This window comes from Crocodylus siamensis, chromosome 6 (assembly GCF_052110815.1).
Source record: "Crocodylus siamensis isolate JL-2025a chromosome 6, ASM5211081v1, whole genome shotgun sequence".
NCBI lineage: Eukaryota > Metazoa > Chordata > Crocodylia > Crocodylidae > Crocodylus > Crocodylus siamensis.
The window spans coordinates 31,078,196-31,094,875 of record NC_143400.1 but is presented as its reverse complement, the minus strand read 5'-3'; the positions used below and the strand labels follow the sequence as shown (position 1 = coordinate 31,094,875).

Below are 16,680 nucleotides of genomic sequence, written 5' to 3'. Positions count from 1 at the left end.
TTGCATCTCATGGGATGAGACTGCAGGGAGGTAGAGCTCCCATCTGAAAGACCGCTCCTCCAGCAACACAGTCCCCGTAGCCCGATGCTAAGGGAATGGTACATTTCTGTCTTGGACCTAAGGCAGCTGCCAATTTGAATAAAGAAAGATTTTGTGAGGGCAGAATCTAAGGAAAGACCAGGAAACTGAGGCCCCATAGAAACCCCAAGCAGAAAGATCAAAAGGTGAATTCTTAGTTACACAGGTGTAAATCCAAAGCTGCTGTTCTCAGGCCAGTGACTTCACTCTGGACTTACTTTGGAGGGCCCTTAGAATTTGGCCCAACAGCTCCAGTCCTGATCCTAGATCCCCAGCACCTTTGAGCAGCTGTTTCCCAACAAACAGCTGCTTCTAACATGCCTGTGTCTACCTTAAAATGTCACTCTCAGGACCAAAGAAGGTGGCATAGTCTCTGGCCCAGTGAATTTTGCTTTCTGTGCTGGGAGCCCCAGTTTGGATAGTAGTTTGAAAAGACCTTGCTCCTCTATTAGCTCCTTTTCCTCTAAAAGTCAACATTATGCGTCTGCCTAGGAAATGCATAAGGATCACATTCTCCTGTTCACAGAAGCATCTTTTTTGACTGGAGATACGTGGTAAATGTTGCTACACAGAGTGCAGTCCCACAGGTAGCTTTACTGGTAAGTGTTGGACCTGGCTCTGCTCTTACTGTTTTACCCTGGGATCTCTGAATGGAATCACTGCTGTCCTTCCCATGTGTGAGCAGAGAGTCCGGGTTGTTGGTGCCAATAAGCAGAATGTATTAGGTGCTGAGGAGTGATTCTGTGCACAGCTGGCTGCTACTGGGTGGGACATGACAGGCCAGCTTAATAGGCAATGACCGCCCTCCATATGCAGGAGGAGCTGTGTGCACAAAGTAGTACATGGTCCCATTCATTGGTTGCTCTAATTTAGTTGCTTATTGAGGAGCCCATTCTAGCATCACACTTGTCAGGTGATCTGGGTCAATCTGCAGACCTGCAAGTTCAGTGTTAGGCTAGTAGAAACAGTAGAAAGCAAGGTAGATTTTCACTTTATAGACTAGTCAACCCATGTGTGTGTGTGGTGAGCTTCAGCTCATAAAAGCTCATGCTATATAGGTATATAGGATGAGCTTTTATGAGCTGAAGCTCACTACATACACACACACACACACACACACATACAGATAGCTATAGATATATACCACAAGCTTTTGTGGGCTCTGGATGGATGGATGGAGCACAAGCTTTTGTGGGCTGAACTTGTGCTGTATATGTAACTCTGCATCTGAAATGAGCTTCAACCTGTGAAAGCTTGTGCTATACATATACATACATGCATGCATGCATACATGCATGTGTGTGTGTGTATGGAACTCACTTCAAATGTTGTGAATGGCCCTTTCACAGCTTCTGATTAAGTGAGCCCACAAAAGCTTGTGCTACACCCCCACCCAGCCACACACACACAAATATAAAATTTGGTTAGTCTACCCTGCCTTCTAGTTGACTGTAGACTAACTTGGCAACCTACCTCTCTTTGCTCACAGTATAAGTAGGCCATAAAAGTCCTTAGGGTTGATCCTTCGCGTTTGAATTTGAGAGTGAGTAACTACCGTCATGCCTGCTATCACACTGTTCAGTGTCACACTGTTCAGTGTCACTTGTGGTAGGAAGAGGACTGGGACTCGAAATGGATAGAGGAGAAAAGGACACTTTTACACAGGAGAAAAAAACACCCCCCTCCCTAAAGGGAAATCTATTCCCTTTCCTCCTCCAGTCCCCCTTAAACCAACCAGGAAAAAGATCAAGAGCAAAGGAAAAGACAGCAGATCAAAAGCAGCAAATACTGGGGTGTCTGGGTCTGTCTAATGACTTCCCCTGGGGACTTACAAGGGAGCAGAGAATCCTATTTGCTTTCTTTGAGGACACAGAGTCAGACAGACTTGACCGTGGCATGTGGGGAGAGGAGAGATTGGCAGCCAGGCCCTGAGAAGCCTTGGCCTCCAGTAGGAGCTTCAAGTGCTTCGTGTCCCTAACGAGTTGGAGGCCTATGCCCTGCACTCCTGGAGGAGACTGCTGTCAGGTAGGGGGTGCCTCCAAAATGCCAATACACGAGACAGCAGGAGAGCATCTACAAGCTGAAGTTGGCAGGACATGGCAAGGGTGAATGCAGCTTAATCACAGGGAAAACTAAGAGTAATTGGAGGAAAGACCCATCCATTGCCATTTTTTGCCATGATGAAGCATTCATCGAGGCTATATTCACCTAGTCTGCCTGACTTTTTAGAGAAGCAGCATGTCAGTATTTCTAGCCCTACAAAAGGCAGGCAGCAGAATCTAGGTACAAGGGCAAGATACTGGTGGATGAAAGACCTGAATTTATTTCCTCTTAAACCACATTTTCACTGAGGCAAATCACTTATGTGCTGTTCTTTAGTTTCCTCTACATGTGAAATGGGAGGGGGGCAGGCAATGATCCTTAGTTACTACTTTGTCAAAGCATTTTGATGGTGGTAGATGAGAACTTGCTAAATGTTATTTATTTATTCAGCAAGTACCTGTGTAGTCATGAAACCAGTGCAGATGATGGGAATTTCTCTCTTGTTCCTAAATAAATATGTGCAGAGTCTACCTGCAGCTGTATGAGCCATCTGCTCTGTGGCAGTAAGGAAGGGGAAAAGTTTCCTGCAGAGATCAGTGGTTAAACAGAAGGAACAGGAAAAGCCCCTAGGGTGAGGAGACCAAGAAAATGAAAGTCTGAGTGGCTCCCAAGATTGAAGCTTTCAGTGCAGAATAGAAAGGCAATCCCAGTAGGAAGCCTGTATGACAGCTGACCTCTCCTATACAGCTCAGCAGAGCCCTTACTGAGCAGCTCTAATGACAGCACGTAAGGATAGGCTCAAAGTTTACAAAAACTTCTCGGAGGGTCCTTCAAGAAGAGCACCAGTGAAAGGGAACAGTCAAATCGAAGTCTCGTTGTTGCACACGAAGAGACGACCGGTCTGTGCAAATACCCAGCTGCTACTGCTTGCAAGGCAAATGACAGACAGGAAGCAACTGGTGGATGTCACACCTCTTCACCAAAACTGACTGCAAATAGCAAAGCTGATTCTGTCTGCTTAATCCCCATCTTCCTCCCTTCCACCCCAAATAGCTGGCTTACAGCCTAGAAGAGCTGTTGACCTCTTCAACCTCTGAGCACAGCTCTAACAATGAGGGCAGAACAGGCAGCTGCTTATTTGTCTCTATTACTTTGACCCAGACTAACTCTGGGCCTCGACACAGAGAGAGGTTCAGATCTTCAGCTGATGGAAAGCAGCATAGCTTCACTTACGTCCTGAAGTGTGCCCTTGTTGCCAAGAAGGCGAACAGCATCCTGGGCTGCATTGGTAGGAGCAATGGCAGCCGATCGAGGGAAGTGATTCTTCCCCTCCATTGAGCACTGGTGAGGCCACATCTGGAGGACTGTGTTCAGTTTTGGCCTCCCTGCTACAGAACGGATGTAGACAAATGAGTCCAGGCAGAGGGAAATAAAAATGGTGAGGGGGTTGGGGGACATGACTTATGAGGAGAGGCTGAGGGAACTGGCTTATTTAGTCTGGAGAAGAGAAGACTGAAAGGGGATTTAATAGCAGCCTTCAGCTACCTGAAGGGTGGGTCCAAAGAGGACAGAGCTGGACTGTTCTCAGTGGTGGCAGATGACAGAACAAGGAGGAATGGTCTCAAGCTCCAGCAAGGGAAGTTTAGATTAGGTATCAGGAACAACTTCCTCACTAGGAGGGTAGTAAAACACTTGAACAAGTTACCCAGAGAAGTGGTGGACTCTCCATCCTTGGAGGTTTTTAAGACCTGGCTCGACAAAGCCTTGGCTGAGATGAACTAGTTGGGTTGGTCCTGCTTTGAGCAGGACGTAGATGACCTCCTGAGGTCCCTTCCGACCCTAATTTTCTCTGATTTTGTGATTCTAAGCCAACACAGCAATGCTGGTTTACCCTGCCTGAAGATCACAGCAATGTTACCAGCCAACTACCTGGTAGCCCTTAGTACAACAGTCCTTGATGGAGTTAACTCCTTTACTTCCCAGCCCAAATGGTCACACCATCCTGAACAGATCACTAGTGGGTGACGGAACACAAGACAGCAGCAGGCATTAGCTACGTGGTTTCAGGTTGGAGTTCAGACATAAAGGTGAGTGGGGTGCAACCTCTACAGAGTAGAAGCAAATAAGGCATGCCTAAGTAGCCTGTCAGCTTGAAGGATTTGTACTCTGTCACCAGCTAAGAAGAGAAAGCAAAGCACTCTTTTGGAAGGCATGGCTGTCCTGTCATGCAGAGATCTCAAAGCACTACCTTGCAGACAGGATTTAGCTCCAGAGTTTGAAGGAGTTTGCAGTAGTTCTATGCCTCCAATCTGGCCCACACCAACTTCAGGAAATTGCTTGCATTCTCCCTAGCCCAGGGGACCCTGTACCAACTATGACTAGGAGAACAGAAAATTAGGAGTGGTTTCCCCTGTTCCAAGTCAGACTGTAAGTGTTTTGTTCTATCCAGGGTCCTGGTCCAACAGCAGTACTGTTAGGCACAATGTTGACAGATAATGAATGTGCTTCCAAGAGAAGTGGTGCAGGCTCCTACCCTGGGGGTGTTTAAGAGGAGGTTAGATGTACACCTTGCTGGGGTCGTTTGACCCCAGTACTCTTTCCTGCCATGGCAGGGGGTCGGACTTGATCTGCTCAGGTCCCTTCTGACCCTACTAACTATGAAACTATAAGGAGTATCTTTGAATACAAAAGTGTGTGAGGACCCAGTGTCACCACTGATGGCAGCTGAGTTCCTTATTTTTCAAACAAGTGTTCACAGATGTTTGCAACAGCTCCATTGTCATAAAGGGGTGACACCCTAGAGCAGTGATCTGATACAAAGGGAAGTGTCAGCAAGCTCCATCTTTCTTTCCTGCTAGGCTTTGGCTTGCTAGGCTTTCATGCCACAATAAAACAGAGCAGTTGGTGCATCAGTAACGTGTAGAAAGGAAAAATGTGAATTCTCGTTGCTCTGACAAGGGACCTGTAGATCCTTATTTGAATTCACAGAAGGCCATTTGGATCATCAGTGCACAGTATGTTTTGAACTGAAGGCAAATACAGAAAAGATGTCGCTTTTGTTAGCCTGGAAGATACATAAAAGCATGTAAAGGAATAGAAAAGCCTTTAACCAAACAGGGACTGTAGACTTGCTCTCATTAGAACTGTGGATGTATTATTCATAAAGATATTAACATGAATAATTCCTTGATATGGTACTTACACTCCTAGAAAGAGGCTTCAATGAATCTAAGCTGTCTCTCATAAGTTTCCTGTTTCACCCGTCTTTGAGACTCTAGGTCTTCTCTTACTTTTATTTCATGATATCAGTCTCATGTAGCCCCCATGTTCCAGCCATTTTTCTGCATTCACTGAAACGTTGACCTGTCTGCTGTATTGACTCCTTTACCAAAAAGGTCTGTTGCCCTCTGGATTTATACGTGTAATCTTTTATTTTCTGTTTGAGTTGTCAGCCTGTGGGTTTGTGATCCTGGAATGAGGCTCGGGCGGGGAGAAAGAAGAGAGAGAGAGAGAGAAAGTGTGTGTGTGTGTGTGTGTGTGTGTGAATGCATATTAGAGATAGTATCTTTGTGCTATTGGCATCTAGCCATTAAGTGGCCATCTTCCAGCCTCAAAGCAAATGCAATCCATTGCTGATGTCTGAAAGTGCAGTCCACTCTGGTACACGCTGCATGAATGCACTGTTAGAGTCCCCAAGGGGGGGAAGTCCTCAAGTTAGAGTCCCCAAGTTAGTGTCTGCTGTCTGGTAACTGTTGACATCCACGAATGATAAATCCTTAGAATCAGCTGGAATCAATTGCCAGAATCTGACGTCCAGCCAGTGCTCAGCCAGAGGCAAGAGCAGCATAACCTGGTGATAGCTTGGAAGTCCCATGCCCAATATGTAGCACTGTGAGCTAAGGACAGGTATGCCTGACTGCATCGCCCCAGACCCTTTGTATTGTTGGTCTCAATTTAAAGGGGTGATATCAAATGTAAAGTGTTTCAGCTCTGATTTACACCAGACAAAGACTTTCTCCCCCTTTGCTACCTACTATCTGAAGGCTCAAGTCGCTCCCAAACTCGCAGCAGGCCCCCTGGGACTACAATGTGTGACAAGTATGATTCCTCTCAGCCACCCTAAGGTGCCTGGTAAGAGAGAGAGAACAAGGGAAGCTGGGGGCCAGGTACAAAAGCCTGTTATAGAAATAGCATTTGTGCAGGGGGGTCTCGGGATCCATTCCAACTCCACAATCCACTGCAAATCCCTCCCTTATTCATATTCCAAGGAATGAGTGTTTTCAAGAACAGAGGCCTCTATTCTGAAGCCTGATCATTTTTCTGCTCTCTTTGCATATGTGAGGCCCATCACCTGAACGTGCAAAAGAATCCCTTCAGGCCAGTGTGAGTGACAGTCCAGCTGTTCTCCAAAGAAATGGCACGGCTGCCAGCTCTTGCTTCTATTTTCTTTCACAAACAATAAAATCTGCCTGAGACCAAGCTTTCAGCAAAGCTTCTTTCCCAAGCAGAAGGCTCCAGGTAATGCTTTCGCTGCTTTCCCAAACCTCTTTCCCCAGCTACGGTGTCAGAGCATCGTTTTGTTCAATGAGAGTTTGCTGTTGCTTCCAGTAGTTTTCCCCTAAACCCCCAGTGAAACATTTGTTACATACCAGAAGCAGCAACCTGAGATTTTGTTGAAAGGTTTGCAGACATCTCTGCTTTTCTCCACCTACAATATCACTTGCACTGAAGGTCCCTGTGGTATGTTAGTCTCTGTACGATTCTGACTGTTACAATGAATCCCAAATGCAAGGCCCATCACCAAAGGTTATTTGAAAGGAAATGAAAGAAGAATGAAGTGAATGCTCTTTCCATTTGACACATCACTTTCTGTCACAGCATTTAATGTGCTACAGTGCAATGCATTAACCAGCATTTGTAAACCCCAGCTCTGTCAAAGTGACATGTGACAGTTGCAATTTAAACCCAACCTAAAGATGGTTATCGGTAGAGGTGCGCTATCAGAGATTTTTACTGCCTGATTCTTGCCCCTGGTCAGCAGATGAGATTTGTAGGTGACACTTGTAAAACCATTGACGATTCCAGAGCGCACATAATATAATACCACCCGGCTGTATAGTCATTTAATTAGAGATTTGCTTTTGCCTGGCACTGAGCTTTCTGTATCATCTGCAACCTGAGATGATTTCTGTGCAAATACAATTATCCAAGTGATTTGTTTAAAGAAGCCAGAATCCACAGCTGATCTCTAACAGTTTCATGCTTGTCTACTGATAATAGTGCCCAATTACTGTAGGTACTTGTTTAATGTGGAAATATTCTCTTCACAGCTTTGAGTTTCCTGCCTCTGCTCTGCTGTGGTTCTCAAGCCAGGATTTATAACAGTAGCTTCTTGATTTTCCCATGATGGGATACGTCTACACTGTGCGTCAACTACTGGAAGGGCAGCTATAAAGGGGATGGAGATAGGCAGTTGGTTGTGGCTGTAGGGGAGAGGAGTAGCAATGGTCTCAGATTGCAGCAGGGGAAATTTAGGTTGGAGAATAGGAAGCACTTTCTAACTATGAGGGTGGTTCAACATTGAAATGGGCTGTGGGATCTCCAGTCCTAGAAACTCTTAAGAGTAGGTTAGATGGACGCTTGACTGGAATGGTTTAGTCATGGTTGATCTTGCTTTGAGCAGGTTGTTGGACTAGATGTGACCTCTTGAGGTCCCTCCCAGCCTTACTTTTCTACAATTCTGTGAATATGCTAATAGGTCATTACAGCAGCAGAATGGATGGGAGGATTATTTGTTCACTTGTGGTATGCAATTTGCTTTGGCCCCATTCTACAGAAAGGAACATGGAAGTAGGAACCGAGGCCAAATGCTCAATCCAAGACATTTGGGGCCAGATTTTTCAACGTGCTGAATGCATGACACTGGAGGTAAAAAACAGGAGGGCTACAGGTGCTGAATCCCTCTGAAAAAGTCAGTGCCCATATGTCCTTTGTCAGGCACCCAACATTTGGGACAACAGTAACTTTAAAGCCAGCTTGGAAGCGACTCATCCAGGAGTCATTCGGGGGTTCTGTGCCAGTGCCTAGATTAGAAATGAATTTCCTGGCTCCCAGCCCTGCACCGTGTGCTGGGGGGAATGTGCCGACTCTTGCTGCAACACAGTGAAGTGTCCTTCAGCTTGGGCACCGTTCAGTGGCTCGGAGTTGTGTCTTGGAGGCCAAGGGGAAGAAAGGAACAGGTCATGGCTGGCAGACAGCCTGGGAGTCTGCTGGATTTGCTCCATGTTCCTCCTTTCCACCTTGAAAAATAAGCCTTGGTAGCAGCCCCACAGCTACAGACAGGCAGAAGAAAGCTCAAGCTTCCCCCAAACATCTATCAATTCCTCTGCATTTTTTAAACCTAGCCCCTTTCCTCATCTGCAGGGATAGCTCCAAATAGCCTCTTCTAGAGCCATCACCCTCCTAGCCCTGCCTTTAGTGACTTAGGCAATGCAATATCCCCATCTTACGCCTATGCCAAAGCAGGCTTGGATCCTCCCCTTAGCTCAGATGTCTCATGGGCTCTTGCCCTTCTGAAGTGATGACTTAACGCTCCTAGGAACCCAATGCACTTGAAGCCACCTCAGTGTGGTTTCTAAGTTGCAAGGTAATATGTTAATCTTAAGTGTTTTGATTCTGCCTGTGGTCTTAGGGCATTAGGCTTAGTGCCCTTGCTGCAGTACAGGAACCTTCTGTGCTCATGTGATCGGCAAAGCAACATCACCAGCGGTGTCCATCTCTTCCAGGAAGCTTTGCCTAGGGGACAGCAATGTTTCAGGAGCAGAAGTGATGGCTACTGTTCTCTTTTTAATAAAAGAGATGATGTTGGACTAACATTTCTGTTCACTTTGGGTTTTGCTTTCAGTCTCTTGGAAGAAGGGTGGTCTAAGGACGAGAGTATTTGCCCTGGACTTTGAAAACCTAGGTTTAATTCCCTATGACTGCCAGCATCTTATCTTCTCTGTGCCTCAGTGCACTTATGTGAAACAGAAACAATTAGATTTACCCTTTCCATAGGGCTGCAGTGAGGATAAATACAGTAAAGGTTGAGATGCTCAGCAACACTGGCAACAGAGGCTGTGCAAGTAGGACACCTGGACTCTCTCTCCTAGAAGACTGCCTTCTGCAGTGCTGGGAACGGAAGGCTATAAGGAGCAGACTGGTTTTGGTAATTAATTCCTAACTGTATCTTCCTAAAAACACATAGGAGAACAATTGAAGGAAGAGCTCCTGAAGGCAGTTCCGATTTATGCCAGACTCTAATAGGCAGAAGTGCAGCCCAGGGACTTCATGAATTAGGGATACATCCTGGCTTTGCCTCTTTCTGCAAGCATGCCCTCTTTCCCTTGCTAAGTTGACAGCAGGGGAGTGTATGTTCACATGATGCCTTGCAGCACCTCTGCTCTGCTTCAGGACACCCCTGCACTGGGATGGAGCCAACTTGGGCAAGTTAGACTGGCTCCATGGCTTCTTTCTGACAGTTGAGTGGTACACTGCACCATGATTGATGATCTGGCAACAAAACAAGACCAGATTGTAGGGATTCCTCCTCTGCTCTATGCTGAATCCTCTCACCTGCCAGCCAAAGTAGTGACAACTCCCCATCCAGAAACTAGAGGATGAAAAAGAGGTGGTCATTCCCTTAGACCCTCAGGGAATTTTCTGAGGAAGGATTTTGTCACTAGAAAGATGCACAGAAACGTCTTTCACACCTGGGAAGGAAGTTTTGATCAAAACCAGATGGCACGAGGCCTAGCACAGGCTGGTTGGCGAGGGCACCTAGGAGGGATATGGAAAAGCCAGGGTCAATCATTAATCTAGGTAATTCAGAGCAGAGATTGTGCCTCAGGCTAACATAGCTGTTAATAACCCAGCATTTCTCATTTTCCCCCCCACAAGAGTTTTCAGAGGGTCTCAATTTCTTTCTTGTGCAAAATGAAAACTCTTCCATGTACAGGCATTTTTTTGTGAAGTAGAAGTGCTCTTTCCAGCTTAATCCTCAGTCTGATCAGAGGCAACCGTTGGATTCCAAGAGGATCAGCCAAGCAGACCTGTGATAAGAAAGCAGGGAAGCTTCCCTGAAGTTCAGCCCCACTTCACCAAAACAGTGACAGGTCAGTTCAGGTCTTCCCCGAAGAGGTGGCATTTTTGGTTGAGATCCAGTGCCCCTAAAATATTTGGGAAGGGATTATCCTGTCCTATTGCTTGCAGACAAAAACACCCCTATGGATTACAGTTCTGTAGTCCTGTGGGGCCTTTACCGATGCCCACCTTGTTCTAGGATATGTAGTTTCTGGTCAGCAAGGTGCTGTGTGCGGGTCCTGAGCCACAAAAGATAGATGGTCTTCTCCAGGCCTCTCTCTAAGCAGGGAATAAATATTCCTTACAGAAATCTCAGTCCCAGTATCCCCTAGTCTCATTGTCAGGAATTATCCTGTGGACTTCAAGCCAGATTCACTCTTAAAATCCAGCTGCTCTGCATCACTGTACCAGTGTTTAGAAGCTACTTCATGTGGTGAGTGGCACCACGTACCCAGCCAAGCCAGCCTGTTTTGAGGTCATTACCCCTGTTAATACATCCTTAGATCCCGTTAGCTTTTATACTCCCCACTCTGGCCTTCATATTGCAGTAGATTAAATATTATATTTTGCCCTGCGTGGACAAAAGTAATATTCTTCAGACAGCTAAACACATTAAGACTAGACTGACTGAAAATAAAGAGCTACCAAAGATTTAAAATGACTAATTAAAAGCCTTCGGGGTGACTAATTACATCATCCACAGACATTAATCTGACTTACTCAACTTGCGAAGGATCTGCAGGTTCACCTATGAACTCATTGTTACACATTTGACATTCAGAAGGTTATTCGAGTTCCCCGTTTGCAGATAATGTGCTGCATCTTAGTTAGGCTTAATAAAGCCCACATTGCTATATGATTCAACCATACCTCATTAAACTCCTTCTAAAATCCTAACAGTTAACGCAGTGGGGTTTCCCTTGAGGAGGCAGTGATGTCACACGTTGATTTGCAAAATGCACAAGGCTGGGCTGTCAAACTAGCAATTGGCTTCCAATTTATGTTCATATTCACCCTTCCTCAACCAAGTAATGCAAAAAGAAGTCACTGTCTCAGTTCGGGAACAGTCTTACTAGCTACAAAGTTGACTGAAGGTGTGTGCAGATTCAGGGTTTCTTCCATGACTGCCTGTGTTTATCTGGGTGATTGGAAATCTTACTCAAATATGCTCCCTGGTTGAAATGCATCCCCTTGCAGAGGCAGGCATGGAACTTGTACACTACTAAAGTCCTCAAATTAGATCTCCAGTTGGACACAGGCTCTTTGTGCAGAGGGCAAACTGCATCCCGTGTAATGAGTGTTGTACCTGCTTACCTCACTGACAACCGTCTTCTTTTAACTACAAGCAACCCTACAATTAGTTGTAGTTATTCTTTCTATTTTCCTGCTCAAAGAGTCGTAGGTGATTGGAGAGGCATAACTTTCTAGCCAAAGGGCATGTCGATTTGGCCTCTTCCTATCTAGGTGTTAAGATAATTAAGAACAGAATTACAACCCGATGCTCAAGTGAGGCCCTGCGAGGGTTTGAACCTGGTGCCTGAGCCTTGCAGATGGGAGGACTTGAGTCTCCACTGTCAGCATACAAATGAAATGCTACACTGCAAATGCTTTTGAGAAATCTGCAGGGAGGTGGAGTTCTGCAAGCAATACTGCCGTGATGTTCAGGCCCAATCCTACGTCATCTCAGCTCCCTGAAATCTAGCAATGATTGAGGGTGCACTCAGTCATCTTTATGGATCAGGCCTCTTATAGTGCTCCAAGTGTTAGGTCCTGACCTTCCTGTTACACCTGACACCAAGGTATTTTCCAAAGGAGAGGACTACCAGCCTGATTTTGTCAGGGGTGCTGGCCACTTGCATCTCCAATAAACTTTTGCTAGAAGCTCGGCTTTGTATTGTCAAGGACAAGATTTGTAAAGCTACTTGCACAATCCAGTTTCAGGTCTATTATGTTGTGCATGCTTGAATTTAACATAAACCTCTAAGCCTGAAAAATGTGTTCTCTCATTGGCTTTGGCATAAGGCTTGTTGCTTCTTTAGAAGGCAGCTTCGGATCTTCTGGCAGGCGCGCTATAGAAATGATTTAGAGAGAGAACACATTTTGCCTTTATTTTCCTGAACAGTTTGATGGTGTGAATTCTTCGAGTATCTTGGAAATTACAAATCTAGCCCCTGCTGTCAGTCACTCAATTCACTGCGGTAATAACCCACATCACATTTTTTTTGTTTCCATTGACAATGGGAATTGCAATCTTGTCTGATGCCAAGTGCATTTTCCTGGGTCTAAAAACAGCCCGTTTCATGGAGACGTAATGGCCGTCACAGAGTACATTGATCATATTAACCAAGTGGAACTGAGGTGCATGCTTACACCCATCCTGCATCAGCTCTGCTTGGGTTTACAGTTTGCTCCCTTTCTGTTACAGTTTCTTACTTGAACTCCCACTGTAAGCCCTTGTCTTGAAACACTGTTGAGAGAATCAGAATTGATTCAGCACCAGCCATATTATTGCTATTGTTAGATCCAAATATAAGATAACAAAGCAATTGTCACAGCACACCCCAGAGTTGGAATACTTGTTTCTTGATTAAAAGGGAAGCAAGGAAGGTGACTGCATTTCCAGAGAGCTGAAACGCCCATGAGATTTAACCCCCACTAGTGTGTCGGATCGTTTACTATGCCTAGATTTTGGTTGTGCAAACTGGTTCTTTGCAAATTTCCTTGATTTCTGTCACTTGTCTCTCAACTCTAATTTCAGCTTTGAACTGAGCGAACGTAATCCTGTTTATTTTGTGATGCGGCACTTGTCTGGGCACACAGATCCTACCTCCAGCAGGGTTTCTGTACAGGAAATATATTTTTGTTACTTTGCAAGCTACTGAGCACCTTTTGTAGAAGTACTATGTACTCAATTACAATTTTGAAAGGGGATTTAGGCACTGGCGAGCTGCCCGGCTTCACAGTCATGACGGCATTCCCAAAGACTTACCCAAGGTAGTTTTCAGCGGGCTAGTTCAGGTACTGCTAGTGGCATATCACTAGCAGCGTGAAGCTCAGTGCTGGCTCACCACCCAAAGATTCATTCAGCTTCTCGCCTGGTTTGGCAACCCACACAGAGCTCTGTGCCGCTGTAGTTACATGACCAGCAGCACCCAAGCAGAGTAGCTTAATGCTGACTTCGGTATGTGTCCACAGACTGGAATCAGAGCAGTGTCTGCTGTGTAGACATAACCCAAGTCACTTTGCAAGTCAATGGCGTTTGGGCTCCCAAATCATTCAGGGCTCTTGCAAATTTGACCTGCTGCATTGGCTGTTTGAATAAGATGCAGATAAGACTGCATCAAGGACCTGTGCATAAAAGACACTGAGACCATTAACTGAACAGAAGTTCTGGCCCAAGCTTCCAACAACCTACTTACAGTCCTATTACGGAAAATACATATTGGCACGTATGAATTTGTGACTCCTGGTTCCAGTGCTAAGTCTCAGTTTTCATTAGGAAGATTCCCTCTTCAAATGAGTTCTCTTTACAGCTAAGAGTTATTAAATAGGACTGTGGGTTTAAAGCTGAAAAAAGCTACTAATTAAGCATCCTACTTCACAGCCGGTACTCTGCAGCTCCATTTAGGTTGGAACCAAAAATGCAAATACTGCTGGGGTAGAAGGGAACCAACAACTGTAGCAGATAGGTGGGGAGGGTGGGAGAAGTAGAACTGTTAGTCAAGGGAACCTGTGTTACAATGCCTCCCGCTCTCCTCACTAGCGTAAAAAATGAAATGGGTTCTCTAATACCCAGGCAGAGCTGACACGATCTTGGGTTAACTTTTTCCTATTTGCCTTTGTCAGACTTGATCTCTCGTTCCCATCCATGTAACCCCATTAACATTAGAGGCATTATAGCTGACTTCTATTCCACCCTATGAGAGAAAAGGATTACCCTTTACTGCAGGAGAAAAGAACGAAGAACAAACTAATAAGCCCTGTGCAATGGTATCTTTAATAAAAACTGAGGGCAAGGGAGGTAAATTCCCCGATGAAACTGTTGTTAGCACTTGCACTTTACTTTTCAGTTCCATTTCGTGTTTTAGCCAATAAGTCTGTATCTGAGAGAGGAATCTAATTTGATCTTGTTTCTTATGACTGGCATCACGAGATTGGAAAGAGGGGCCAAAGAGGAAATGCTAGAATACAGTTGCCTCAACTAAATAATTTTCCCCCTGGTCACAAAACAGATCGACGAAAGACGTGATAGAGCTGCAGAACTCCCAACCCCTACTCTTTGGCTTTGACCACTGGACTGCTGCTGCTCCCTCTTCATCACCAACCTAAGCCAAGTGCCTGGGTGGACATAGTCCCCCTTGCCTCTGCACTGTGCTGGCAACTTGCTGGATTTCTCATCAGAAAACAAAATGCCAGCAATATACATCGATTCCTGGGTAACCCCATACCACGGCCACAGAGAAAATAGGTGTGTGCAATACATAATAGAGCCTATCAGTTCGGGTTAAACCAATTTCCACTCAGCTCAGAAATCTGCACCCATCTAAGAACAACATAAAAGCAGGAACAGAGAGCAACAGCACCTTTTCCAAAGACAGTGGGCAAACCTGGAAGTTTTTACTTAGCTCTTTCCAAACGAAATCAGACAAATAATCTGGATCCCTAAGACCTACCCCTGCATGCATGTGTTAAAATGTATGTTCAGATACATTTAGCATCATTAGATGAGACACCGTGGTGCATTAAATACGGATTCTGAGTTAAAATGAAGGAATCCAGGAAAATTAATGATTTTAAAACTAGTGAGAAACAGCAGCGGGACAGCCCTTAGATTTCCAGTGATGGTGATAATGATAGCAGGCTACACAGAGGAACATGGTAAGACAGCCTTGCCTGGGGCACTGTAAAACAGCCCCTTTTCATTAAGCTAACAGCATTTCCCTAAGAGCATCTCCAGGTGAGCTGGGAGTGCAGAGGGGGTGCACACTTCCCTTCAGTGGTCTTGTACAAAAAGGTGTGTGCGTGTGTGTGTAAAAAGATGAAAAGGCAGGAAGCAGGCATGCTTTTAGCTCAGTGCCTCTCTTGCTTTCCATGTGCACAGTAGCCAAATTAGGAAGAAAAAAAATCAAACAAATGCCAAGACAGCAGAAAGACTTGGGGCACTTGGCCAGGCAGGCAGGGTTGCTGGTGACCTGGGTATGCTCTGCCAGGGGTTTCTACCAGCTCTGACGACCGGTCTATCCTCAAACCCAGCTCCATGCAGAAGGCCAGCCCTGCCCCTTGAAGAGGGGGCCTCACAGGTACCACACTATGGCCTCCTTGCCCCCTACCTGCTCAGCGAGGAGCCAGAGGCAAACGCCTTGGGACGTGGGGCTGGCTGGCAGCTGGCACCCCCACCACCCCGCCACGCGCCGGCCCTCACCTGTCCATGGCGATGGCGGTCATGGAGTAGATGCTGGCAAAGACGGCGGCGATGGGGAAGAAGTTGTGGAACCTGCAGTAGAGCAGCCCGTAGTACCACTCGTTGTGCATGGCGTAGGTGAAGTTCACCACCGTGTTGAAGGCGGCCATGGAGGCCTCGGCGAAGGCCAGGTTCACCAGGAAGTAGTTGGTCACCGTCCGCATCCTCTTGTGCGCCAGGACGATCCACATCACCACCACGTTGCCCACCACGGAGACCAGCACGATGAGCGCGTAGGCGACGGCCCAGAGGGCGATCTGCCAGGCGGGCTGCACGAACTGGTTGTCCTGCGTGCCGTTGAGCGAGCCGTTGAGGGGCAGGGCGGGGGCGAAGTCCCCCTCCCCCTCCAGGACGCCGTCCATCTCGGCTCAGGGCGCCCCGCCGGCTCGGACACGCGCGGGGCCGGGCTGCGGCATCCTCGCTCCGCACCCGCCGCAGAGCCGGGCTGCGTGGGAAAGGGGCTTATATCCGGGCTGGGCGGCGGCGTCAGAGCCTCCCGCCCCCGGCCCTGCCCCCTCCCGGCGGCTGGCCCCTGCCCCGAGCCGGCTCGGCCCCTCCCCCCTCGAAGCCGCCCAGATGTGCGCGCCGGCTCCGGGGGGGCTGCTCCCCCTGGGGACGTGCCAGGAGCCCCTCTGCCTTGCCCGCTCTCCGGCGTCCCCTTGCAGAGCCGGGCAAGGGCTCCAGTGGGTCCTGGGGATGTGCCCGGGTGCGGGGCCGCCCCTAGGGACGTGCCAGGTCGCGGGTGGCACCGTAGCTCCGTCTTGCCCACGCCGGACGCTGGAAGGGGCGCGCTGGGTCTGCCACTGCTGGCGTCTCACCCGCGGCCTCCAGCACCGAAGCGCTAGGAAGGTGTGATGCCCAGGCTGCGCTGCTGGCTAGCTGCTAGCTACCAGTGCCCCTCTCCTCCAGACGTGTCCCCCGCCCCTCAGCTTCCACCCAGACCTGGGCACAGGCATGGGCAAAGCCAGGGGCTGACA

The 16,680-nt window shown here is 47.2% G+C and overlaps 1 protein-coding gene across 1 annotated transcript in view; it reads right to left on the bottom strand.

Moving 5' to 3' along the window:
- The window catches only part of LOC149862153 (substance-P receptor-like), a 75,927-nt gene extending 59,757 nt beyond the window's left edge, over window positions 1–16,170 (bottom strand). Inside the window, exon 1 of the mRNA XM_090052965.1 lies at window positions 15,665–16,170. Coding sequence (XP_089909091.1) covers window positions 15,665–16,065 — 401 coding nt within the window. The 5' untranslated portion in view covers window positions 16,066–16,170. The remainder of the gene's footprint in view (window positions 1–15,664) is intronic.
- Between the last annotated feature and the right edge of the window lie 510 nt (window positions 16,171–16,680).